Here is a 27,700-nt window from a genome sequence, read left to right on the forward strand (position 1 = left end):
TGGAGGATGCTGCAACCAAATGCACTGCGGTAAAAAAATATAACGACAGACAGGGGGCGAGAAGTCTATTATTCGCAATGCAACCCTGGGAGAAACATCTCTTCTAGGCCTACAAATCCAGGGTCATTTGATGGGTGGAATAATTTTTGCCACTCAAAAGGATCAATAATAATAATCCATCAGAAGGAACAGATAGCCTACATTTCCCCGGAAAAAGGACAGATCGGCATAAGGAGGCAATTTTGTTCAGAAGGGACAACGTGAGGACAGTAAAATGTGAGACAACGCAAATGATGATTATTTAAAACAAATAGCGCAATAACACATTTACAGTGTTCCTAAAAAAATTAAATATAATCGGTATGTTGCTTATGTAGCCTAGGCCTTCTTTCTTCTGGCATGCAATTAATTATTAATTTAGCCTATGCAGTGGTTTGCGATTTTACAGTAGCCTATTAAAATAACCGAAGACCTATAATGTCGACAGATTATTCAAATAAGTGTCATATATAACCGTGTCAATGTAATTTAGAAGTAGGCCTATTATTCGAATAGAACATCAGACTACAGTTGGTATAAATAGCCTGTAAAGATAATAATAGCTCAGTGTATTTGATATTAGGACTTCAGGGAACTGATAATCCCAGGCCAGGGTATAGATTTGTAAACACTGTATCAACAAAGATCTGGAACAATAGAAAAAACGAACCATAATCATAGCTATAGTTTAGGGATGTGTAGGCTCTTTTGTAACAGCAGTAATCAGATCAATGTTGCATTAAACATTGTAACCCATGTTTAACTTGTTGATTTAAGCCAAATAAGTGAAGAACTTTTATGTGCTAGATTTAAATGTTTATCAAAACGTGTATATTGCTGCAGTCATCTTTTTAAGGGAGGCTTTTAAATAGGCCGACTGTATATTAGATTAGCACTCTTAGCCTGTATTGTGTATTATGTTTGTTCTCTAGAAAGTCTCTCCTTGGCCTATTGGCCTTATATTTGCACTTTGAAATTGAAATCATCAAGCGCCAGAGTTTTCCTAAAAAACATGAATTGTAAACCAATATTAATGGTTAAACTTGCATGTATCCTGCATGAAAAAGCATATGAGAACAGTAGTAACAATGTCAATTCATTAATGCAATAGTCTTTGATAAGAAGATTGTTTCCATTTAAAGAGAAGTGCATGGCACTAAGAGCATGGCACAACGAGCATGGCGCCTGCAACACCAAGATTGTGGGTTCTATTCCCCGGAACACCAGTGAGTAAAATGTTTGCATGCATGACTAAGTTGCTTTGGATAAAAGCATCTGCCAAATGGCATATATTATTATAATATCAAGTGTTGGTTGAAGGAATTTAACACACGTCAAATGTATTATTGAAGATGTTGGGACTCCTATTTTTGTTATTTCTAAGGTCATTTCGGAGGAAGCAACTTCAGTCCCTACCATTTCTTACTTTGCTCAAACAAAGTCTTTCTGGATAACATCTCAAAGGAATATCACACTCTCAAGTGTTCAAAGAGACTGTTGGGATATTTTTTGATAGCTTTTGAGGCTTCTCAGCCCTAGGATCTGTACTATCATTGCTACATTACACCCGAGGACATGTCTGCTGTGCGGCTGCTGCTCCTGTCTCTGCTTTGTGCCCTCTTTGGTAAGGGGAGTTGACCACCTTAGTGGAGTTGACCATTAATAGACAACATTTTTCAATATATGGATATTCTTCTGTGTACTGTTGAATTGTGAAGATACCCATTTCTAATATCAAAATATTAAGTACTAATAGCAACTCTCCTCACAACAACAGTGTCCCTGTGCAATGGGGCCTGTTCAGAGGTGGACTCGGACACTGAGGCCGTTGCAGGCAAAGGGTTCAAACTGGGCTGCATCTCCTGTAAGATGAGGCCCGAGGTGGAGGCTTCTGCCACGGTCGACTGGTATTTCAAGGCCAAAGGGGAAGCTGACTATGCACATGTGAGTATCTGAGACTGATTATGATTGCTATAGTATTCCAAATGACTACAAACTGCAGTAGATTGTAGGATTAGGGTTGAGGTTTTGTTTGCTCTGGTGCCCACACAAAACATGCTGCCACTATAGTCTGCAGTCTGTTTAGAGTATGCCAGCAGTAGTCCTCTAGACAAGGCTGTCTTACGCCACATGGCCCAGAGCCCATCCCTGAGCACACAACCACAAAGCACAACACACAAAAGGTATGCACGCACATATGCACACACCACAATGCCCAACTACATTATATGGCAAAGTTTTGAGTGCGGTTCAAATGGAATTAATCTGGATGCCATTTTAGATCTCAGAGATCACAAGGGCAACTGAGACAGCCGATGGGCAGATAGGATCACAGCTACTTTATGGAACTTTGAGTATACTTTCCTACTCAAAGAACCTCTCTCAAAACACAGTTGTATCCTTTTGAGTCTATCAACTTGGATGTTGCAAGATACGGGTGGCGATCTAGGAAGTGAAACCCGGAGAGATTTTCAGTGCCAGGTAAACAACCCAGATGTCATTGTGTCATTAGATATATAATTACAATGAGGAGGGCCCCCACATTGTGGATGAGCGCTTTGAGGACCGAGTGGACTGGAACGGCAGTAAGAGGAGCCAAGACATACAGGATGCGTCCATCTACGTCTTCAATGTCACCTTCAATGACTCGGGCACCTACCGTTGCTTCTTCCACCGGCTCCTGACGTACGAGTTCTACGAATACCAGACCGTTGTCAGCAAGCTTGTGCACCTGAAAGTGGTGGCTAAAGGTGCAGTATTACTATACAGACTCATGTTTTGTATGCAATTTAAAGCTTTTAAGGCCTTTGTAAGTGCTGAAAGCCTATGTGGTTGCATTTTTGAGTGCTTTGACTCCCACCCTCTCTCTCGCCATCTCTCTCTCTAGCCACCAGAGGGACAGCCTCCATAGTCTCTGAGGTGATGATGTACGTGTCCATCATCGGGCTACAGGCTTGGCTCTACATAGAGATGGTATACTGCTTCAGAAAGATCTCAGCTGCAGGAGAGGAAGCAATAAGAGAAAGCGCGTAAGTAACACTGTAACCCTACTTCCTCTCCTGCAGCTGTATCCTTTTGTTTTAAGTCCTCTATTGTCTCCCTCTACATAATCTCACTGTCCTTGTCTGTTCTGTACCTGTTCATCCTGTTGATTTGTGTTCTCTCCTCTCTTCCATAGTGCTGAGCAGTGCAATTCCTTGTTGTTCCTTGTTCAATATTTTCTTCCTGTACTCAGTCTTTCTCTCTATCTTCGTCTTCTTTGCCACTCCCTTTTCTCACTCTTCCCATCCCTCTGTCCCTCAATCGTCACATTTGCCCCTCTAGAAAAGCCAAAGAAGGTACAACATTTGTTTGCTTGCTTCAGCAGTCTAGAACTATGTTTTGTTGTTGTGTAAAATGTTTAAATTGCTTAAAGCTGAATAGAAGGTAAAGAAGTGAAATATAGTTGTGTCAGGAGGAAACTCATGTATTCCATTGACATCATATTTCACTGAACATAAAAATGTTTATGATAATAGATATGGCCTTGGTGTTCAGGCTGTGCTCCGTGGGGTGCTAAACTTGGGGAAAGTTCTCAGTGAATTTAAATGATCAAAACCAAGCTATAGGTAGGGTTCTAGAAGGACAGAACCAAAGCAGGTGGAGGCAGGGGGGCTGGTTGGCAAACGCGCTGCAGTTTGAAGCGATGATGTTTGCTGAATGGCCAAACGGAATAAGCTGCCATTAAAATAAATGATGGTCAGTCTTTGATTGAATGTTAGCTCAGCTGACACTGCTTGCTTCGCTTTGCTACATTAAAGCAATAAGTCTGTTTACTTAAGTTCTATGGATGGTTGCTTCATGGAAGGATAAAGGAAGTTATGGATGGATGAATGAAAAAAGGATGGCGTGTTGAATGAAGGTTAAGAGGGGTTGTTGGATGGATAGAGAGGTTAGAGGGCTAAGTGGATTGATAAAGAGGTTATGAAGGAATAGATGTAGGAATAGTAGGAGATATGCTGTGTAGTTGAATTTATTACTGGTCACTTTAATAATGTTTCATACTGTTTATATAGGCTCATCCTATATGCACTGTAACTACTGCTGTCCACACCTGTTCATATACTGTCAATAATGTATAGACACCATCATATACATTACAGTACTTATATATTCTGGAATTGCTTGTTCTGATATTTCTTAATTTCTTTCTTTTTTGGGGGTATTATTATTTTGTATTGTTTTGTATTACTGCATTGTTGGAGCTAGATACATAAGCATTTCGCTGCATCTGCGCACACATCTGCATAATATATGTATGCTACCAATAAAATGTATTTGATTTATTGAAATTCTTTAAGTAACGACAGTGATTAGAATGGTTATAGATAGACAAATAAAGGATGAATGGAGGGATGAATGATTGAGGATAGGATGAAACATAGAGATAGTTAGAGGAAGCAACATTGTATCTGTCCCACTATGGCATCTGTCAGAGCATGGATGGTGCCATTTGGGCCATTTCCATTTTGAAGTAGTCAATCTTCTTCTTCTGCTACTTCTATGAGTTGATAAAGAAACTGAAAGGGTGCATAGTGCCCCCTGGAGGGTGTTGTTTGAACAGGTATAAAGACAAGGCATCTGCAGTTATGGAATGTTTGCTCACAAGTATAATTAATCCTCCTGATGGAATTTTGTGATCCTTCCTTAACCCATAGGAAGTCCCACCCATTTGACTACATCAAAAGGGTGAACGTTCTTAATGGCTCTGCCCATGCTAAAATGGGCTTTTGGGCACTAAAGTCCTCTATCTATGTCTATGGGATGAAATCGCTCAGGTTTTTAGATAATAAGCAGACAATATTCTAACCACTTCTCTTTCTCCTTTCTTTCCAGGAATGCAGAATATTTAGCTATTGCCTCGGAGAGTAAAGATAACTGTGCAGGAGTGCAAGTGGCAGAATAAAACAGGTATATCATGAAAAAAACTGTTATCAGCAAGTAAAAGGATACGTAAACTCAAAGCATAAACAATGGAAATGCAGCACAGCACATAGTAGCCTACAAAATTCAAGTATCGGAGTGATATTTGCAATGGGCTCAGCCAAACAATGTATGTGATGGATTCGACTTCCACTTTATATCCCTACTGCAGCGTGCTGGTGGCAAACTTTCCAGAGTCAATTATTTGAAAGAGTCAATTCATAAGAGTATAAAAGTAAAGTAAATAGTTTTAAGTAAGTGTAAGTGTATAAGTATTATTTTATTTTATTTTATTTGATTCAAGTGCGCTAATGTTAGCTAGACCTAGTAGGCTGGTTCTGTTGTGGTAGAGTTAACAAAGGCCTGGGCCATCCACCAAGCCAATAACTCTAATGTTGACTACAATGATAAACTATTGGCTGCATAACTATAAAACATTGGTGAGCTTCCATCCTAGAGGAAAGCTGATCGTTTATCATTCTACAGTCCTACACCTGTCAATCAACTGATCAAAGCAGTCTACTGCAGGCTGCCTATTGATAAGGTGGTAACACAAGACCATTCACGAGGTCTCTAACACACAGACAGGCTACTGGTTCAGTGACCATTCAGTACTTTTAGGGTGTGTTCATTGTCAACTGCAAATAATAGGCTACTTCAATGTACATGTAGGCCTAGTGAAAAATTATATAGTAACTTGTATTTAAATGTAGCAATTCAACAACAAATGCCATTTAGCCTGCACATATTGTACTGCATGCCATTGCCTTTTTGTTCCAGTGGTTTGCAAGGGATTTCCATTTTTGTAATGGTTGTCAATTCCTTTGGGTCTTCTTTTTCACTGTGCTCGTCTCTGTATGTTCTGTGCAACTATTTGCAATGCATCAGTGCAACAATCGTATCATAACTGGCCAAAAGTAATCACACCAATGCACTTTCCCTCAATTTTCCTCGACATGCATTTTCTATGCTGTTGTAGGCCTGTTTTACATTCAGCGATTAGCAAGAACAATCATGCTTCTTTCCCCGAATAAACTATTAGGCCTAGTATAAAAAAATCTAAATGTCTATAGCTTTTGTAGACTATAACTTTCACTGGGATTTCACACGAAGAGGAATGGCCTATTTCGGAGAGGCTTGCGGCATATAGCCTGTTGCGCACGGGAACAACTGGAAGAGAGAGGCTATTGATGTTTAGCCGGATTAAGAAGCGAAATATTAGCTAGATATTAGGCCATTCACTAGCTAAATATTAAACTATAGGCTAAATAGTTACCTGTCAAAGTCCGAGAAAAAGAAATGAACAGATTATGATATGGCAGATCTGTAGTGGGCAGATAGATGTGTAGTGCGTTCCAGCAGGCTGCGCTCCGTTGTCCCCAGGCACGCAAAGCTCCACTATTGATTAGTCCCAGGCCTACGTTTTTAAGCCAATAAAATAATTATACCTGGCCTACAACAACGCAGTGCAATGAGGAATGAATTATTGTTATTCAGTGAATACGAAACTATTGTCCGTGGGCTGTAAACTGCAGTAATGTAGGCTAATCTGAATAACTGCGCACACATCCCGAAATAACTGCATAGGTCAACAGCGTGGGCCTGATTATACAACAATTTTGGATCCATTTGGGTCTATCCTCAACAGTGTATAAGGTCCAGAAAGATACATTAGCAGGTCACTCATATGGTGTAGACCTATTTTGTCAGGATGTAGCCCGGTGTTAAGATAGGAGTAGCCTACTATAAATATGGACTGCTCTTTTCCATCTCCCCGCCCGTTAATGCTATAGCATATTTTACATTCAGCAAGCAAGAGCAAGCATGCATCTAAACTCCAACGGGCTATTAGTAGGCTAATGAAAATAAGTTGAAACAAGTGTCCAACAAGCTTTTGGCTTTTACTGGGAATTTAAAAGGAATAGCCGTGACAGCGGAGAGGCCAGATGCATAATTTCGCAACAGAACAATGAAGACAGACAGGCTCGACATGTACCATATAGCCTAAATTAGAAGCGTATGCATATTCGACCATAATTCACAAGACCAATGTTAGGCTTAATACTGCAGTGCATATATCCAGTCAAAGGGGAAAAAAAGTGTATCATTAAAATAAAGCATAGGTAGTTTACAATATGTGCGCGCTCCCTCCCAGTACCCAGGTATGATGCTCGAAAATATACCCTATTGTTTCAGTTTTGTAGGGACAAGCAATGCATCCTACATAGGCTACAACAACACAATGTAATGAAGAATGTTATTGTTTTCAAGTGAGTACAAACTCTAGTCTAGGCTGTAAACGGCAGTGAATAGCCTGTCATTTGAATAACCACTCAAAACCTGGCATTTAGAATGCATATTCATTTTGAAATAAGCGCATCTAGGTTGCCTGATTGGGCAACCATCTGGATCAGTTATGCTTTTTTCCAATGCAGTTTAGCCTAAAAAGTCCACACAGGACAGTAATATGGTGTATTTTGTCATTATGTATCAGCTAACAGAAACCTACTATTAAATGCAGGGATTTCTAGTGGTGCACATATGAATTGTGATCATGCATGAGCATGGAGGAAGTTGTATCCATAGTTTAGGCATTTGGCTTCTGTGTTTTAAAAGTTTTCAAAAATGAGGTGGATATCAGTCAGCTAATACACACTACTTTTGTGAGAAACATATATATTCTTTTTTTGATTATGGTTTTTCAGGGGTGCTTACACACAAAAGCATGTTTCTAATTCAAATAATTAATCATTGTGTGTCGTGCATCAAGGTATTTTTTTCTGTTGTAATGATCCAAGTGTATGTACATTTATATTAAGAGGTATTGTGAGAGAATTAATCTGATTGAATGGCTATCAAGATAACTTTATCACACACTGTATTTCAGTTTTTTTTCTCCCAATGACTTGGGTGCAATTTTCACAAGTATGTGGTACATTTTCACAACTCTAATCACAAAAATAATGTTTCAAAACTCTAAGCACATTTCCCATTGACTGAGTACAACAAACAAATTCAAAGTCACAAGTTCGCTGCACCAAATCACTCTTTCAATTTGTATACATGTTCAATCTAAGTAACTGTTTTTCAAAATGCAATGTTCACTTTGCTGTTGATTTTCTTGTCATTTGTTAACAACACAATTCACTTAATCATACTGCTCAAAACTGATAAATACTGAACCACAATTATGTAGTTCCTAGTTAACGTATGTAGTTTGATAACTGCTGAACACTGAAAAATGATATTTCAAATGTATCAATTTGACATCAATTTATGGTGGAAGGTAAAACAAACCATATATGGATATGGCTGTAAATACTACATTATAATTTTTTCCATCAGCCAGTGTGCTTCAATGGGACACAATCGAAAAGAATCACTCTACATGTACACCACCGTTCAAAAGTTTGGGGTCACTTGTGTTACCTAATCCAGGTTTATCATTTTAAAGGGCTATTTGATCATTAGAAAACCCTTTTGCAACTATGTTAGCACAGCTGAAAACTGTTGTTCTTTTTAAAGAAGCAATAAAAAAAACTGTCCTTCTTTAGACTATTTGAGAATCTGGAGCATCAGCATTTGTAGGTTCGATTACAGGCTCAAAATGGCCAGAAACAAATAACTTTCTTCTGAAATCCGTCAGTTTATTCTTGTTCTGAGAAATTAAGGCTATTCCATGGGAGAAATTGCCAAGAAACTGAAGATATTGTACCATGCTGTGTACTACTCCGTTCACAGAACAGCACAAACTGGCTCTAACCAGAATAGAAAGAGGAGTGGGAGGCCCCGGTGCACAACTGAGCAAGAGGGCAAGTACATTAGAGTGTCTAGTTTGAGAAGCATTTGCCTCACAAGTCCTCGACTGGCAGCTTCATAAAATAGTCCCCACAAAACACCAGTCTCAACGTCAACAGTGAAGAGGCGACTCGGGAATTCTGGCCTTCTAGGCAGAATTCCTCTGTCCAGTGTTCTTTTGCCCATCTTAATCTTTTATTTTTATTGGCCAGTCTGAGATATTACTTTTTTCCTTGCAACTCTGCCTAGAAGGCCAGCATCCCGGAATCGCCTCTTCACTCTTCACTTTTGAGCCTGTAATCGAACCCACAAAGGCTGATGCTCCAGATACTCAACTAGTCTAAAGAAGGCCAGTTTTATTGCTTCTTTAATCAGTACAACAGTTTTCAGCTGTAATACCATCATTGCAAAAGGGTTTTCTAATGATCAGTTAGCCTTTTAAAATGATAAACTTGGATTAGCTAACACAACGTGCCGTTGGAACAAAGGAGTGATGGTGGCTGATAATGGGCCTCTGGTTTGTCTACGTAGATATTCCAACTACAATAGTCATTTACAACATTAACAATGTCTACACTGTATTTCTGATCAATTTGATGTTATTTTAATGGACAAAAAAACTTGCTTTTCTTTCAAAAACAAGGAAATTTCTAAGTGACCCCAAACTTTTGAACGGTAGTGTATGTGCTACCATTTGGAATTATACTGCAGTGTACATTGCACTGCTGAAATACATATGTCTGGGTTGTATATAACAATAGATTCCACTCATTATCTGAATTTCATTGAGACACTGTAAGCTGATGAATTTCAAGCAGAGAGAGAGGTGATACTGTGTCAGTTGACAAGTCTCGTAGAAAAGGTGATCTTGTGCAATGTTGCATGGGGCAGTGCTATGTTTTTACAACAGCCAACTGCTTTACAATATCCCTATTTCTGATGATTTGTCCTACGTACATTATCTATACAAAAGTATGTGGACACCCCTTCAAATTAGTGGATTCGGACATTTCAGCCACACCCTATGCTGCCAGGTGTATTACATCAGGCACACAGCCATGAAATCTCCATAGACAAACAATGGCAGTAGAATAGCCTTACTGAAGAGCTTAGTGACTTTCAACATGGCACCACCATAGGATGCCACCTTTCCACCAAGTCAGTTCATTAAATTTCTGTCCTGCTAGAGCTGAATCCTGTCAATTGTAAGTGCTGTTGTTGTAAAGAGGAAACGTCTAGGAGCAACAACGGCTCAGCCACGAAGTGGTAGGCCTCAAGCTCACAGAATGGGACCAGCAAGTGCTGAAGCGCGTAGAGCACATATGTCAGAGTCAAGGCCCGCGGGCCACATCCGGCCCGCAAGAAGGTTTTTTACGGCCCCTGGGATGATCTTGATTTATTATTAGAACCGGCCCGCAGCAAGCCGGCAGCCCGCAGATCTTTTACACGCACCAATACTACATTTCCCACAATGCAAAGGTGACGCACCGAGCAGTAGGCTGCTTCATTTCAATATTTATTGGCACAGCAGTCGTCAGCATCACAGTAAAATTAACTTTCAGATACCCATCAAAAATGGCAAAACGGAAGGTGGATACTGAGAACCGGGGGTTTCAAACAAGGTGGGAGTCGGAGTATATGTTCACGAAGGTAGCTGGAAAACCTGTGTGTCTTCTGTGTGGAGAAAGTGTGGCGGTACTGAAAGAGTATAATCTGAGACGACATTATGAAACGAAACACGCGGACAAAAACAAGAATATGGACATGGAACAAAGGCTACAAAAGGCAGAGGAATTAAAACGAGGCCTCAAATCTCGACAGGCTCTGTTCAAAAAAGCCAAATCACAAGGCCAGGCTGCTGTCAAGGCCAGTTTTATTTTGGCAGAAGAGATCGCTAAATCAGCCCGGCCATTTACGGAGGGGGATTTCATCAAAAACTGCATGATTAAAGTTTGTGACGAAGTTTGCCCAGAAAAAAGGCAACTCTTTTTAAATGTGAGTCTGAGCAGAAACACCATTGCCGAGAGAGTAGACCAGTTGTCCATCAATCTAAAAGAGCAGCTTGTGAAAAAGGGAAAAGATTTTATTGCATATTCCTTGGCTGTGGATGAGAGCACCGACATTTCTGACATTGCCCAGTTGTCAATTTTCATCCGCGGAGTGGACTCCAACCTAAGCGTGACAGAGGAGTTTTTGGCTTTACGTCCTATGCATGGCACAACTACGGGGCATGATTTGTATGAAGAGGTGTCAAGATGTGTAAATGAGATGGAGCTGCCTTGGGAAAAACTTGTGGGTTTGACAACCGACGGAGCACCTGCGATGTGTGGACACAGGAGCGGACTGGTGGCGAAGATACGGGAAAAGATGCAAGAGGAAAACGCGACAGGTGAGCTGACAGCTTATCATTGTATCATACACCAGGAAGCGTTGTGCGGTAAAGCCTTGAAAATGGAGCATGTAATGAGCATCATCACGCGCACAGTTAACTTTATCAGAGCCAAAGGTTTGAATCACCGCCAGTTCAAGGCATTTCTGACGGAGTTAGAAACGGAGCATGGTGATTTGCCTTATCACACAGAGGTGCGATGGCTAAGCCAGGGAAAGGTGCTTCAAAGATGTTTCGAGCTTCGTGAGGAGATTTGTCTGTTCTTGGACAGCAAAGGGAAAGACACAACACAACTCCGAGACGAAATGTTTCTGTGTGAAATGGCTTTTCTGTGTGACATTACGAGTCATCTGAATGCAATAAACTTGCAGCTGCAGGGTCGGGATCGTGTCATCTCTGATATGTACAGTACAGTGAAGGCATTTAAAACCAAACTGACTCTGTGGGAGACGCAGATGCGGAAAGAAAATTTGAGCCACTTTCCCAGCTGCCAGACCATGAAAGAGAAGCTCTCTACCAGTGCGTTCCCGAGCACACAGTTGGCTGATAAAATAGGTATGCTTGCCGCTGACTTTCGACGCCGATTTGCTGACTTTGAAGCACAAAAAAGCAGGTTGGAACTGCTCGGTAACCCATTTGCTGTTGACGTGGAAAGCTCACCACCAAACCTCCAAATGGAGTTGATTGACCTCCAATGCAATGATGCACTGAGGGCAAAATATGCGGCAGTGGGTGCTGCGGAGTTCGCCCGTTTCCTCCCCGGCACAATGCCCCAGCTGCGCATCCAGGCTGCTCAAACGTTGTCTATGTTTGGCAGCACATACCTGTGTGAACAACTGTTTTCTTTGATGAACCTGAACAAAACATCACACAGAAGTCGACTTACTGCTGAACACCTCCACTCAATTCTGAGGATTTCTTCAGCTCAGAGCCTTACCCCGAACATTGATGAACTTGTGGAAAAGATGGGACACCACCAAGTATCACCCTCAACCTCAAACAAGTGAACATTACTGTGCAATCACATATTTAGAGTTTTTACTCAGTTCAAGTTTAAAAGTTAAAATTTAATATTTGTTTTCACTGCATGTTACTTCTCCTTAAACAAAGTGTTGTTTTTGATTAATAGATTTTTGCACTTTATTTTTTTGTATTTCAATCCAATTATATTTTAAAAATATTTCAGTTGAGTGGATGATAGAAAATTGCTATTATTGTTTTTTCTTTGAAGTAAATTTAGCCCACTTTTGCTAAAATAGAAAATATAGTCTACTGATGGTGCCTTGAATACCGGTTTCTTTCATTTAATGTTCATGTTATGGGGATATTTATATAAAGGAAATTTGTCTTTTGTGTCTGTTGAAAATTAAAGATTACTGACAGAGCCATAAGAAAATATTGCTTTATTTATCTGATCATATTGTAATATATTTGTTAGGTTTTCAGTAGGTTCAATTAGGTTCACTAGACTATATGCGTCATTTAAAAAATTTTCAATGAACATTCGAACAGTCCGGCCCTCGTCTTGTAGCTGATTTTTTTATTTGGCCCTCCGTCCATTTGACTTTGACACCCCTGTTCTAGACCATTCTGTCCATACAGAAATGGTTTGTTGAGATCGGTGTGGAAGAATTTCACTGAACTGCACAGAGCCCTGACCTCAACCCCATCGAACATCTTTTGGAGTAATTGGAACGCTGACTGCGAGCCAGGACTAATCATCCAACATCAGTGCCAGACCTCACTAGTGGAGGCTGTTATAGCAGCAAAGTGGGTACCAACTTCATATTAATGCACATGCTTTTGCAATGAGATGTTTGATGAGCAGGTGTCCACATACCTTTGGTCATGTAGTGTATGTATGTAATGAAACTGTAAGACTGACATATTTCTCAACATGCTCACAACCTGCCATTGGATACAAATTATTTTAAAATGTTACATGTCAAGTTATAGTCAAACTGCATGGAAAATCATATTTACGATTTCACTCTATTCATCACCTTAAAAATAACTGTTTTGACATTTGTATCTTGTATTATTTGCTAATGGATTTAATAGTAGTTAAAATGACTAAATAGTGAACATTATCTGAAGTATTGCTAAGCAAGTATTAGTATTTCATAGAACTTAGATTTTGCATGAATGACTCAGGGGCGAAAGACCCCAATGAATGCACAATCAAAGGTTCTGAACATAAGTGTTGTCAGTTTAGAGTCTTGTACTTAAGTTTGGAAAATTCACCACATGCTTATGAAAATAGCACCAAAGCGATTAAAGAAAACGTAAATCAATCCATCCACTCCACCTGTTGTATGTCTTATAAATTATGCACAATCATCATGAAATGTACTAAACTTCAAAAGGTATTTATAATAGAATGTGATCGACTATGATGTCTTCTCAGTTCATTTGGTCTTGCTAAATGTAAATGTAATGAAGACATAGGCCTACAATGTACAATGTTATGTGATTATAATGACAAATAAAATCATAAAATCAATTATGTGAATATTGGCCATTTTTAATATTGAACTTTTAATTTTCATTATTTAAATAACAGAGTGCAATTACAGCTGTCTATAAGAATGCCAAAACATTTCAATCAAACTGCTACAGCAAAATACTCAATTTAGGTATAACCTTTCCTGTAAACAGTATATACAGTGGTAAGAAAAAGTATGTGAACCCTTTGGAATTACCTGGATTTCTGCATAAATTGGACATAAAATTTGATCTGATTTTCATCTAATCACAACAATAGACAAACTAATAACACACAAATTATTGTATTTTTCTTGTCTATATTGAATACATAATTTAAACAATCACAGTGTAGGTTGGAAAAAAAATATGTGAACCCTTAACTAAGCTAATAACTTCTCCAAAAGCTAATTGGAATCAGGAGTCCGCTAACCTGGAGTTCAATCAATGAGACAAGATTGGAGATGATGGTTAGAGCTGCCCTGCCAAATAAAAAACACTCACAAAATTAGAGTTTTCTATTCACAAGAAGCATTGCCTGATGTGAACAATGCCTCGAACTAAAGAGATCTTAGAAGACCTAAAATTAATAAAATGTTGACTTGCATAAAGCTGGAAAGGGTTACAAAAGTATCTCTAAAAGCCTTGATGTTCATCAGTCCACGGTAAGACAAATTGTCTATACTTGGAGAAAGTGCAGCACTGTTGCTACTCTCCCTAGGAGTGGCCGTCCTGCAAAGATGACTACAAGAGCACAGCGCAGAATTCTCAGTGAGGTTAAGAAGAATCAGCTAAAGATTTACAGAAATCTCTGGATATCTCTTGTCAACAGATATGGAACATATCTGTTGACAAGTCTACAATACGTAAAACACTAAACAAGAATGGTGTTCATGGGAGGACACCACGGAAGAAGCCACTGCTGTCCAAAATAAACATTGCTGCACATCTGAAGTTCGCAAAATAGCACCTGGTTGTTCCATAGCGCTACTGGCAAAATATTCTGTGGACAGATGAAACTACAGTTGAGTTGTTTGGAAGGAACACCCAACACTGTGTGGAGGAGGGAACATCATGGTTTGGGCTGCTTTGCTGCCTCAGGGCTGGACAGCTTGCTATCATCGACGGAAAAATGAATTCCCAAGTTTATCAAGACATTTTGCAGGAGACTGTTAGGCTATCTGTCCGCCAACTGAAGCTCAACAGAAGTTGGGTGATGCAACAGGATAACGACCCAAAACACAGTAGTAAATCAACGACAGAATGGCTTCAACAGTAGAAGATACGCCTTCTGGAGTGGCCCAGAGTCCTGACCTCAACCCGTTTGAGATGCCGTGGCATGACCTCAAGAGAGCGGTTCACACCAGACATCCCAAGAATATTGCTGAACTGATACAGTTTTGTAAAGAGGAATGGTCCAAAATTCCTCCTGACCGTTGTGCAGGTCTGAGCCGCAACTACAGAAAACGTTTGGGTAAGGTTATTGCTGCCAAATGAGGGTTAACCCGTTATTAAATCCAAGGGTTCACATACTTTTCCAACCCTGCACTGTGAGTAAAGTAACGCTCCCCCGGTGTGTTCAATAAAGACATGAAAACATATAATTGTTTGTGTGTTGTTAGTTTAAGCAGACTATGTTTGTCTATTGTTGTGACTTAGATGAAGATCAGATCAATTTAATGATCCTGCAACCGGCCTCACCAATTAACAAAAAAAAAGTATTATTCACCTCAAATCTGAAATCCACAATAGAAGCTATCCAGAAGCTAGCCAGTTTACTGGCTAACGTTAGTATTAAGCTAACCACAGTTGGTGGTCATCAGCTATCCTTTAGCTCGAAAAGCTATCCCCAGTTTTGTACAACGCGAGTCAGACCAGAAGATACCGGACCTAATTTCTCTCCATATCCCTGGATTTCTAACGCAAGCTCTGGACATTTACACCTGGATCTTGCAGCTAGCTAGCTGCTATCTGAGTGACTATTGGCTTACGTCGGGTCCCGGAGCAAACATCAATTATTCCAGAGCTAGCCAGTTGAAGAGTTCCATCAGCCACTCCTGGGCTACAATCACCTATCCGGACCCGTTTTCCTGCCGATGCGGAGCCCCACCAGGCCTTCACAACTGGACTACCGACGTTATCTGCCCGAGGGAGTTAACCAACAGGCCCCTCACGACGTTACCTGAACGCCAATCTGCGTCCCGCTAATCGTTAGCTGTCTTATTGGCTGCCATCTGAATAGGTCTTTCGGACAATTTTCTTGGGTCACTATAACTATATCTATTTTGCCAATTGGATTGGTCCCCTCAACCACACGGAACCCCACTAATCTACCGACGGAAACGCACGGGGTGGCTAAAAACAGACCTCCATCTTATGCTAGCTTGCTACCGATGGCCCGGCTAGCTGTCTGAATCTCCGTGACCCCAACCAACCTCACTACTCACTGGACCCTTATGATCACTCGGCTAAGCATGCCTCTCCTTAATGGCAATATGCCTTGTCCATTGCTGTTCCGGTTAGTGCTTATTGGCTTATTTCACTGTAGAGCCTCTAGCCCTGCTCATTATACCTTATCCAACCTTTCAGTTCCACCACCCACACATGCGATGACATCACCTGGTTTCAATGATGTTTCTAGAGACAATATCTCTCTCATCATCACTCAATGCCAAGGTTCACCTCCACTGTATTCACATCCTACCATACCTTTGTCTGTACATTATACCTTGAAGCTATTTTATCGCCCCCAGAAACTCTCTGTTCAGGACGTCCTAGACGACCAATTATCATAGCTTTTAGCCGTACCCTTATCCTACTCCTCCTCTGTTCCTCTGGTGATGTAGAGGTGAATCCAGGCCCTGCAGTGCCTAGCTCCACTCCTATTCCCCAGGCACTCTCTTTTGATGACTTCTGTAACCGTAATAGCCTTGGTTTCATGCATGTTAACATTAGAAGCCTCCTCCCTAAGTTTGTTTTATTCACTGCTTTAGCACACTCTGCCAACCCGGATGTCCTAGCCATGTCTGAATCCTGGCTTAGGAAGACCACCAAAAACTCTGAAATCTCCATCCCTAACTACAACATTTTCAGACAAGATAGAACAGCCAAAGGGGGCAGTGTTGCATTCTACTGCAGAGATAGCCTGCAGAGTTCTGTCCTACTATCCAGGTCTGTACCCAAAAATCCACATCTCAAAAAAATCCACATCTCTAAAAACAAGTCTCTCACTGTTGCCACCTGCACCCTCTGCTCCCAACTGTGCTCTGGACACCATATGTGAACTGATTGCCCCCCATCTATCTTCAGAGCTTGTGCTGCTAGGTGACCTAAACTGTGACATGCTTAACACCCCAGCCATCCTACAATCTAAGCTTGATGCCCTCAATCTCACAAATATTATCAATGAACCTACCAGGTACCACCCCAAAGCCGTAAACACGGGCACCCTCATAGATATCATCCTAACCAACTTGCCCTCTAAATACACCTCTGCTGTTTTCAACCAAGATCTCAGCGATCACTGCCTCATTGCCTGCATTCGTAATGGGTCAGCGGTCAAACGACCTCCACTCATCACTGTCAAACGCTCCCTGAAACACTTCAGCGAGCAGGCCTTTCTAATCGACCTGGCACGGGTATCCTGGAAAGATATTGACCTCATCCCGTCAGTAGAGAATGCCTGGTTATTTAAAAAAATGCCTTCCTCACCATCTTAAATAAGCATGCCCCATTCAAGAAATTTAGAACTAGGAACAGATATAGCCCTTGGCTCTCTCCAGACCTGACTGCCCATAACCAACACAAAAACATCCTATGGCGTTCTGCATTAGCATCGAACAGCCCCCGTGATATGCAGGTTTTCAGGGAAGCTAGAAACCAATATACACAGGCAGTTAGAAAAGCCAAGGCTAGCTCTTTCAAGCAGAAATGTGCTTCCTGCAACACAAACTCAAAAAAGTTCTGGGACACTGTAAAGTCCATGGAGAATAAGAACACCTTCTCCCAGCTGCCCACTTCACTGAGGGTAGGAAACTCTTCCACCACCGATAAATCACCACAATAATAGAGAATTTCAAAAAGCATTTTTCTACGGCTGGCTATGCTTTCCACCTGGCTACCCCTACCCCGGTCAACAGCACTGCACCCCCCACAGCAACTCGCCCAAGACTTTCCCATTTCTCCTTCTCCCAAATCCAGTCAGCTCATGCTCTGAAAGAGCTGCAAAATCTGGACCCCTACAAATCAGCCGGGCTAGACAATCTGGACCCTTTCTTTCTAAAATGATCTGCCGAAATTGTTGCAACCCCTATTACTAGCCTGTTCAAAATCAAATCAAATCACATTTATTTACATAGCCCTTCGTACATCAGCTGATATCTCAAAGTGCTGTACAGAAACCCAGCCTAAAACCCCAAACAGCAAGCAATGCAGGTGTAGAAGCACGGTGGCTAGGAAAAACTCCCTAGAAAGGCCAAAACCTAAGAAGCAACCTAGAGAGGAATCAGGCTATGGGGGGTGGCCAGTCCTCTTCTGGCTGTGCCGGGTGGAGATTATAACAGAACATGGCCAAGATGTTCAAATGTTCATAAATGACCAGCATGGTCAAACAATAATAATCACAGTAGTTGTCGAGGGTGCAGAAAGTCAGCACCTCAGGAGTAAATGTCAGTTGGCTTTTCATAGCCGATCATTAAGAGTATCTCTACCACTCCTGCTGTCTCTAGAGAGTTGAAAACAGCAGGTCTGGGACAGGTAGCACGTCCAGTGAACAGGATCGAATTCCATAGCCGCAGGCAGAACAGTTGAAATTGGAGCAGCAGCACGGCCAGGTGGACTGGGGACAGCAAGGAGTCATCATGCCAGGTAGTCCTGAGGCATGGTCCTAGGGCTCAGGTCCTCTGAGAGAAAGAGAGAATTACTTAAATTCACACAGGACACCGGATAGGACAGGAGAAGTACTCCAGATATAACAAACTGACCCTAGCCCCCAGACACAAACTACTGCAGCATAAATACCGGAGGCTGAGACAGGAGGGGTCAGGAGACACTGTGGCCCCATCCGATGATACCCCCGGACAGGGCCAAACAGGAAGTATATAACCCCACCCACTTTGCTAAAGCACAGCCCCCACACCACTAGAGTGATATCTTCAACCACCAACTTACCATCCTGAGACAAGGCCAAGTATAGCCCACAAAGATCTCCGCCACGGCACAACCCAAAGGGGGGCGCCAACCCAGACAGGAAGATTGACTCAACCCACTCAAGTGACGCACCCCTCCTAGGGACGGCATGAAAGAGCACCAGTAAGCCAGTGACTCAGCCCCTGTAAGTTAGAGGCAGAGAATCCCAGTGGAGAGAGGGGAACCGACCAGGCAGAGACAGCAAGGGCGGTTTGTTGCTCCAGAGCCTTTCCGTTCACCTTCACACTCCTCGGCCAGACTACACTCAATCATAAGAGATGAGTCTTCAGTAAAGACTTAAAGGTTGAGACCGAGTCTGCGTCTCTCACATGGGTAGGCAGACCATTCCATAAAAATGGAGCTCTATAGGAGAAAGCCCTGCCTCCAGCTGTTTGCTTAGAAATTCTAGGGACAATTAGGAGGCCTGCGTCTTGCGACCGTAGCGTACGTGTAGTATGTACGGTTGGACCAAATCAGAAAGATAGGTAGGAGCAAGCCCATGTAATGCTTTGTAGGTTAGCAGTAAAACGTTGAAATCAGCCCTTGCCTTAACAGGAAGCCAGTGTAGGGAGGCTAGCACTGGAATAATATGATCAAATGTTTTGGTTCTAGTCAGGATTCTAGCAGCCGTATTTAGCACTAACTGAAGTTTATTTAGTGCTTTATCCGGGTAGCCGGAAAGTAGAGCATCGCAGTAGTCTAACCTAGATGTAACAAAAGCATGGATTCATTTTTCGGCATCATTTTTGGACACAAAGTTTCTGATTTTTGCAATGTTACGTAGATGGAAAAAAGCTGTCCTTGAAACAGTCTTGATATCTTCGTCAAAAGAGAGATCAGGGTCCAGAGTAACTCCGAGGTCCTTCACAGTTTTATTTGAGACGACTGTACAACCATCAAGATTAATTGTCAGATTCAACAGAAGATCTCTTTGTTTCTTGGGACCTAAAACAAGCATCTCTGTTTTGTCCAAGTTTAAAAGTAGAAAGTTTGCAGCCATCCACTTCCTTATGTCTGAAACACAGGCTTCTAGCGAGGGCAATTTTGGGCCTTCACCATGTTTCATTGAAATGTACAACTGTGTGTCATCCGCATAGCAGTGAAAGTTAACATTATGTTTTCGAATGACATCCCCAAGAGGTAAAATATATAGTGAAAACAATAGTGGTACCAAAACGGAACCTTGAGGAACACCGAAATGTACAGTTGATTTGTTGATTACAGTTGATTTGGTCATTTATGAACATTTGAACATCTTGGCCATGTTCTGTAATAATCTCCACCCGGCACAGCCAGAAGAGGACTGGCCACCCCTCATAGCCTGGTTCCTCTGTAGGTTTCTTCCTAGGTTTTGGCATTTCTATGCAGGTGCTTCTACACCTGCATTGCTTGCTGTTTGGGGTTTTCGGCTGGGTTTCTGTACAGCACTTTGAGATATCAGCTGATGTACGAAGGGCTATATGAATACATTTGATTTGATTTGTCAGAGGACAAACCATTCACAGAGACAAACTGATATCTTTCCGACAGATAAGATCTAAACCAGGCCAGAACTTGTCCGTGTAGACCAATTTGGGATTCCAATCTCTCCAAAAGAATGTGGTGATCGATGGTATCAAAAGCAGCACTAAGGTCTAGGAGCACGAGGACAGATGCAGAGCCTCGGTCTGATGCCATTAAAAGGTAATTTACCACCTTCACAAGTGCAGTCTCAGTGCTATGATGGGGTCTAAAACCAGACTGAAGCATTTTGTATACATTGTTTGTCTTCAGGAAGGCAGTGAGTTGTTGTGCAGCAGCTTTTTCAAAAAAAAAATGAGAGGAATGGAAGATTCGATATAGGCCGATAGTTTTTTATATTTTCTGGGTCAAGGTTTGGCTTTTTCAAAAGAGGCTTTATTACGGCCACTTTTAGTGTGTTTGGTACACATCCGGTGGATAGAGAGCTGGTTATTATGTTCAATATAAGAGGGCCAAGCACAGGAAGTAGTTATTTCAGTAGTTTAGTTGGAATAGGTTCCAGTATGCAGCTTTAAAGTTTAGATGCCATGATTATTTTTATCATTGTGTCAAGAGATATAGTACTAAAACACTTGAGTTTCTCTCTTGATCCTAGGTCCTGGCAGAGTTGTGCAGACTCAGGACAACCGAGCTTTGAAGGAATACGCAGATTTAAAGAGGAGTCCGTAATTTGCTTTCTAATGATCATGATCTTTTCCTCAAAGAAGTTCATGAATTTATTACTGCTGAAGTGAAAGCCACCCTCACTTGGGGAATGCTGCTTTTTAGTTAGCTTTGTGACAGTATCAAAAATACATTTCAGATTGTTCTTATTTTCCTCAATTAAGTTGTAAAAAAAGGATGATCGAGCAGCAGTGAGGGCTCTTCGATACTGCACGGTACTGTCTTTCCAAGTTTGTCGGAAGAATTCCAGTTTGGTGTGGCGCCATTTCCGTTCCAATTTTCTGGAAGCTTGCTTCATAGCTCGGGTATTTTCTGTATACCAGGGATCTAGTTTCTTATGACAGATGTTTTTAGTTTTTAGGGGTGCAACTGCATCTAGGGTATTGCGCAAGGTTAATTGTTAGGGCTAGGGGTTCCGCTAGCAACATCCGCTGAAAAAGCAGAGCGCGAAATTCCAAAACATTTTTTTGAAATATTTAACTTTCATACATTCACAAGTGCAAGACACCAAATTAAAGCTTAGCTTCTTGTTAATCTACCCATCATATCCAATTTCAAAAAGGCTTTACAGCGAAAGCACACCATATGATTATGTTAGGTCAGAGCCTAGTCACAAAAAGCAGAAATAGAGATACAATTAATCACTAACCTTTGATGATCGTCATCAGATGGCACTCATAGGACTTCGTGTTACACAATACATGTATGTTTTGTTCGATAAAGTACATATTTCTATCCAAAAACGTCAGTTTACATTGGCGCTTTATGGTCAGTAATGTTGTGCCTCGAAAACATCCAGAGAATTTTCAGAGAGCCACATCAATTTACAGAAATACTCATATTATGCACAGAATTATAGATATACTTCTCCTTAATTCACTGTGTGTCAGATTTCAAAAAAGCTTTACGGAAAAAGCAAACCATGCAATAATCTGAGTACGGCGCTCAGACACAAAAACAAGCCATGCAGATACCCGCCATGTTGTGGAGTCAGTAAAAGTCAGAAATAGCGTTATAAATATTTACTTACCTTTGATGATCTTCATCAGAATGCACTCCCAGGAATCCCAGTTCCACAATAAATGTTTGTTTTGTTTGATAAAGTCCATCATTTATTTCCAAATAACTCCTTTTGTTAGCGCGTTTAGTAAACAAATCCAGACTCGCGAGGCGCGGGCAAGTCCAGGCGAAAGTTCAGACGAGAAGTTCAAAAAGTTATATTACAGTTCGTAGAAACATGTCAAACGATGTATAGAATCGATCTTTAGGATGTTTTTAACATAAATCTTCAATAATGTTCCAACCGGAGAATTCCTTTGTCTTTAGAAATGCAGGTCGCTCTCACGAGTGTGCGTGTGATCAGCTCATGCCACTCTGGCAGACCTCTTACTCAATCAGCTCTCATTCGCCCCCACTTCACAGTAGAAGCCTCAAACAAGGTTCTAAAGACTGTTGACATCTAGTGGAAGCCTTAGGAACTGCAATATGACCCCATAGACACTGTATATTCAATAGGCGATGAGTTGAAAAACTACAAACCTCAGATTTCCCACTTCCTGGTTGGATTGTTCTCAGGTTTTCACCTGCCATATGAGTTATGTTATACTCACAGACATCATTCAAACAGTTTTAGAAACTTCAGAGTGTTTTCTGTCCAATACTACTAATAATATGCAAATATTAGTAACTGGGCCTGAGTAGCAGGCAGTTTACTCTGGGCACGCTTTTCATCCGAACGTGAAAATGCTGCCCCCTACCCCGAACAGGATTTATGAAGGAAAGAGATTCCACAAATTAACTTTTAACAAGGCACACCAGTGAATTAAAATGCATTTCAGGTGACAAACTCATGAAGCTGGTTGAGGGAATGCCAAGAGTGTGCAAAGCTGTCAAGGCAAAGAGTGGCTACTTCGAAGAATCTCAAATATAACTTATGTTGATTTGTTTGACACTTTTCTGTTACTACATGATTTCATGTGTGTTATTTCATAGTTTTGATGTCTTCATTAGTCTCTGTATAAAATAGTAAAAATAAAGAAAAACCCTTGAATTAGTAGGTGTGTCCAAACTTTTGACTGGTATCGTAAAGGTTTTAGACTGTTCAATTTTAAAAAAATATTGGTTGACTTAACAGCCTGTCGACCAAACAATTGACCAGTCAACTAAATGGGGTCAGCCCTAAATGGTTCCAATAGTTTTTCCACCATTCATTTTTCACATAGGGGATTTTAGGCTTCCCCTACAGTGACATTTTGATAACCGTGTAAATATCTCGACCAAGGTGATTTTTATCAATATATTTTCCTGTATTTACCCCCCCACAAAAAAAATGCAATGCCAATTAGCTGCTAATGTGGCTATCATATAGAAATTCAAATGCCATGATGATCTGGATGAGACTGCCGAATCGAGGCAAAGGGAAGAATCTCTGGATGAAATAATGTTAACTACATTTAGTAATTAATAAATTGGCTCTATTTCCTTAAATTTACAATTCTGTGAACTGCCTTGGGCAAGTTACACATTTACACAATACCTGTCTGCAAAGGTGTCAGCTAAAGATGACATGCAGTAATTTGTAGTCTTGATATCTACTTTGAGGCTAATTAGCATTTTTGAATATGAGAGTAAATAGAGCCAAATATATTGATAAAACTCACAATGTCCAAAAGAGATTTACACAGTTATCAAAACACATCCCTTATTTAAGTGTTTCAAAAATCCCATATGGGAAAAATGAATGGTGGAAAAACCATTTCCCTGTTTGACCACTAGGTTTTATGGGTATTATGACACATCCACTGTGGGGCTTTATAAGCAAGTTGCATAACATAAAAGGTAAAGGTGATAAGGACGAATCTATTAAACCAATAAATCTCAAATAAGGAAATTACATGACATCTTAACATTATGACTTAAACAAACAATTTTTTTATGAGCCTATCAAGGCAGTCCTGATAATTAGTGACAAGTGTGTGACATTTAGAGAGAGTCAACAGGTGAAATCAGCTTGGTTAATCAAGTTCATCTCAGTAGTATGCTGCTCCACTCTGAGGGCTTTTGTACAGGTGCCAACCAGCTGTATAGGGCCGTATTGGACACGATTCACATGGCCATATCTCCATAAATAATTGCTACATACAGCCCAATGATGTCTTAAAATGTTTGAGGGGGTCTGGAAAACAATAAAATGGCCCAAAGATGCCATATACATATCCCTTAAAATCTTAGTAGAAAAGTGGTGAAAACGTGTGCCAACTTACTACTGTTTGTACATTGTTTCATAGCTAGTTCCAATAGTTTACATGTAGACACTAAAAACTATTATGTGTGTTACCTGAAGTCTACTGATTGCAATGATATATAATGATATTCTGTTTTATGTCAATTTTAAGACAAATTACAGGAAACCTGTGTACACTTTTTTATAAAATCCCATTGTAAATGTACACTACATGAATGTACACTAAAAGTATGTGAACACGTGCTCGTCGAACATCTCATTCCAAACTCATGGGCATTAATATGGAGTTGGTCTTCCCTTTGCTGCTATAACAGCCTCCACTCTTCTGGGAAGGATTTCCACAAGATGTTGGAACATTGTTGCGGGGACTTGCTTCCATTCAGCCACAACAGCATTAGTGAGGTTGCGCACTGATGTTGGCAATCAGGCCTGGCTCGCAGTCGGCGGTCCAATTCATCCCAAAGGTGTTCAATGGGGTTGAGGTCAGGGCTCTGTGCAGTACAGTGAAGTTCTTCCACACCATTTCTGTATGGACCTCGCTTTGTACACCGGGGGCATTGTCATGCTGAAACAGTAAAGGCCCCAAACTGTTGCCACAAAATTGGAAGCACAGAATCGCCTAGAATGTCATTGTATGCTGTAGCTCTAAGATTTCCCTTCACTGGTACTAAGAGGCCTAGCCCGAATCGTGAAAAACAGCCCCAGACCATTATTCCGACTCCACCCAACTACATTAAAACAGATAACGTTCTCCTGGCATCCGCTAAACCCAGATTCGTCTATCGAACTGCCAGATGTTGAAGCGTGATTCATCACTCCAGAGAAGGTGTTTCCACTGCTCCAGAGTCCAATGGCACCACTCCAGCCGACACTTGGCATTGTGCATGGTGATCTTAGGCTTGTGTGCGGCTGCTCGGCCATGGAAACCCATTTCATGAAGCTCCCAACGAACAGTTCTTGTGCTGACGTTGCTTCCAGAGTCAGTGAGTGTTGCAACCGAGGACAGGCGATTTTTACTTGTGTGGCCTACCACTTCGCGACTGAGCCATTGTTGCTCCTAGATGTTTCCACTTCACAATAACAGCACTTACAGTTGACCAGGGCAGCTCTAACAGGGCAGAAATTTGATGAACTGACTTGTTGGAAAGGTGGCATCCTATGACAGTGGCATGTTGAAAGTCACTGAGCTCTTCAGTAAGGGCTATTCTACTGCCAATGTTTGTCTAATGAGATTGCATGGCTATGTGTTTGATTGTATAAACCTGTAAGCAACAGGTATGGCTAAAATATCAGAATCCACTAATTTTGAAGGAGTCCACATACCTTTGGCCACCTAGCGTATAATATCCAGCTGGTTGGTGGCCATAGCTGTCCATAATGAAAATGTCTGCCATGGGTGTAATGAACAAAATCTGTGATGGCTCGAGCCAAAAATATTTCACATTTTTCCCGTAGCTGCTGGACTATGTTGGAAATGACCTCAATATAACCCCCATGAAGGTCTTATAGCCCCCATGAAGGTCAAGAGTATTCTATGGTCAGAATGATTGTCTATATTATCTGTGGAGTTTATTTAGTGGGTAGATAACATAAAGTTATTTTGATATTGTTTGGAATGATTCTACCCTATATATTTTTTTTAATTAACAGGAAATCCGAATGGCAGCCATTTTATTAAATGGCCACCCTGGGTGACTGACATGCTTCCCAGACTGCCTCCAATCTTTAAAATGTTCCTTAATAAGGTATCTAGTATTAGTATACCAAGTTTGACACTTGTATCATGAAGTGGAAGGATCTCACGTATATTTGGTTCTTATCGCTTGGAGTATTATTAATTTGCCTATAGTACACAGCTGTTTTAATTGAATATGAGTGTTTTAAAAGAACTCCCTTATCCCTCCATCAGTCACGGCAAACAGAGGAGATTCTCCAATTGGAAGGTAGGTATCGGGTGTGCGATTTCCTCTGTTCAAATGCTGGAATTTTGAAATGTGTTTTTGTGAGAGAGAGATTGTGAAAGTGTGGATTCTAACGTGCTAGTGTGTTTTTCTCAGAGGGTGTGGTGACGGAGGAGCAGACTGCAGTTACCATACAGAGTGTACAGCAGGCCGCAGCTTTTGCGGATCATAATGTTCAATACCAGTTCTGCACAGGTGAGCTCAATCAATGACCCAGGCAATTTTGTCTATATTCTTTCTGATTGTATATTCTATTTATGGTTGTCCGCACCATTTCACCAGCTCAAATTCCTGGTACATCTACATGTACTTGGATTCTGATTCTATATGAAATGTTTGGCATATTCATGTCCTGACCACCTCCCCTTGACTTTCTTCACTCCAGTTGACCTATCATGTGGTCTAGGTGACAGATGACCAGCTAGAGGCAGCAGGCAACGGTACTGGGTCAGTCAGTGTGGTCTTCACTGCTGCATTTACTGGAGCACAGCAGGCAGTAGCATATGTGTGTGTGTGTGTGTGTGTGTGTGTACATAATATAATTTTAGTGAAGTATTGATGTTTCATTTACCTCTCTCCTCATTCAGAACCCCTTCAGTAATGGGGGTAGTCCTGCGGAGGAGATGGTGGGAGGGGAGATGCGTTTTGCCAATTTCTCTGCTGACACAGTCAGAGATGGGGCAGCCAAAGCAATGCCCGTGCATTCTGACCCAACATTTACACAGGCCGGAGGTGAGTAGCTTTCTCACTCATCATTATTCGCAATTCATTCAGGACTATCCCTAATCATAGTAGCATTCATGTAGAAGTGTTTAAAATCATATTATATTCTTGTTTACAGTAAAAGTGACTCCAAAATGACACAATACATTATTTACCATTAATTTCTATTGGGCACAAAATTATCTGAAACACAACCAAAACAAACAGCAAACAAGTTTGTAGAGTCACAAGCTTGATGTAGTTATTGAGTGCTAGGAATATGGGACCAAATACAAAACGTTTGACTTCTTTAATACACATATACAGTAAGTGAATTTGTCCCAATACTTTTCATCCCCTAAAATGGGGGGACTATGTACAAAGAGTGCTGTAATTTCTAAATGGTTTACCTGATATGGATGAAAATACCCTCAAATGAAAATACCCTCAAATAGTCATTGTATCATTTGAAATCCAAAGTGCTTGAGTGCAGTGCCAAAACAACAAAAAATATGTCACTGTCACAATAATTACAGAGGTCACTCTTTATTATTATTATATATATATTTTCAAATTCAGTTTTTAACCCTGTCTTCTGAGGGACCTTAGTTCTAATCAGTTTTGACCTAGTATCGAGGTGTGGCAGTATTTAGTCTGTAAATAGTTAGCATGTGAAGGTTAATGTGTGTAAACATGTGTGTAAGCATAACCATCAATACTGTAGTTCAGTGCCTCCACCTAATAAGTAAT

General features: G+C 40.9%; 1 protein-coding gene across 3 annotated transcripts; it reads left to right on the top strand.

The window, feature by feature from the left end:
* On the top strand, positions 1-26,766 carry LOC110496075 (sodium channel subunit beta-1). 3 transcript variants are annotated; one of them, XR_005037436.1, is made up of 9 exons: positions 1-1,265; positions 1,424-1,663; positions 1,817-1,983; positions 2,552-2,789; positions 2,927-3,068; positions 4,915-4,989; positions 25,938-26,032; positions 26,197-26,230; positions 26,345-26,766. XR_005037436.1 is itself a non-coding variant. In XM_021571752.2 (7 exons), exons 3-7 carry the CDS (start codon positions 1,615-1,617, stop codon positions 4,982-4,984), a joined length of 666 nt encoding a protein of 221 aa, XP_021427427.1. In that variant the 5' UTR covers positions 1-276; positions 1,182-1,265; positions 1,424-1,614; the 3' UTR covers positions 4,985-8,473. The 3 variants fall into 3 exon arrangements, 2 of the variants coding, with proteins under 2 accessions (XP_021427427.1, XP_021427426.1); XM_021571752.2 differs by lacking the exons at positions 25,938-26,032; positions 26,197-26,230; positions 26,345-26,766 and having other exon boundaries at positions 1-276; positions 1,182-1,265; positions 4,915-8,473; XM_021571751.2 differs by lacking the exons at positions 25,938-26,032; positions 26,197-26,230; positions 26,345-26,766 and having other exon boundaries at positions 1-276; positions 4,915-8,473.
* Positions 26,767-27,700: the final 934 nt, after the last annotated feature.

This window comes from Oncorhynchus mykiss, chromosome 18 (assembly GCF_013265735.2).
Source record: "Oncorhynchus mykiss isolate Arlee chromosome 18, USDA_OmykA_1.1, whole genome shotgun sequence".
Lineage (NCBI taxonomy): Eukaryota > Metazoa > Chordata > Actinopteri > Salmoniformes > Salmonidae > Oncorhynchus > Oncorhynchus mykiss.

Bases quoted from the DNA above. Each gene is read 5' to 3' on its own strand.
- LOC110496075 (XM_021571752.2), top strand. From the start codon at position 1,615: ATGTCTGCTGTGCGGCTGCTGCTCCTGTCTCTGCTTTGTGCCCTCTTT. The intron at 2,790-2,926 runs GTGCAGTATTAC...CTCTCTCTCTAG, and splicing joins CCTGAAAGTGGTGGCTAAAG to CCACCAGAGGGACAGCCTCC. The intron at 3,069-4,914 runs GTAAGTAACACT...CTTTCTTTCCAG, and splicing joins GAAGCAATAAGAGAAAGCGC to GAATGCAGAATATTTAGCTA.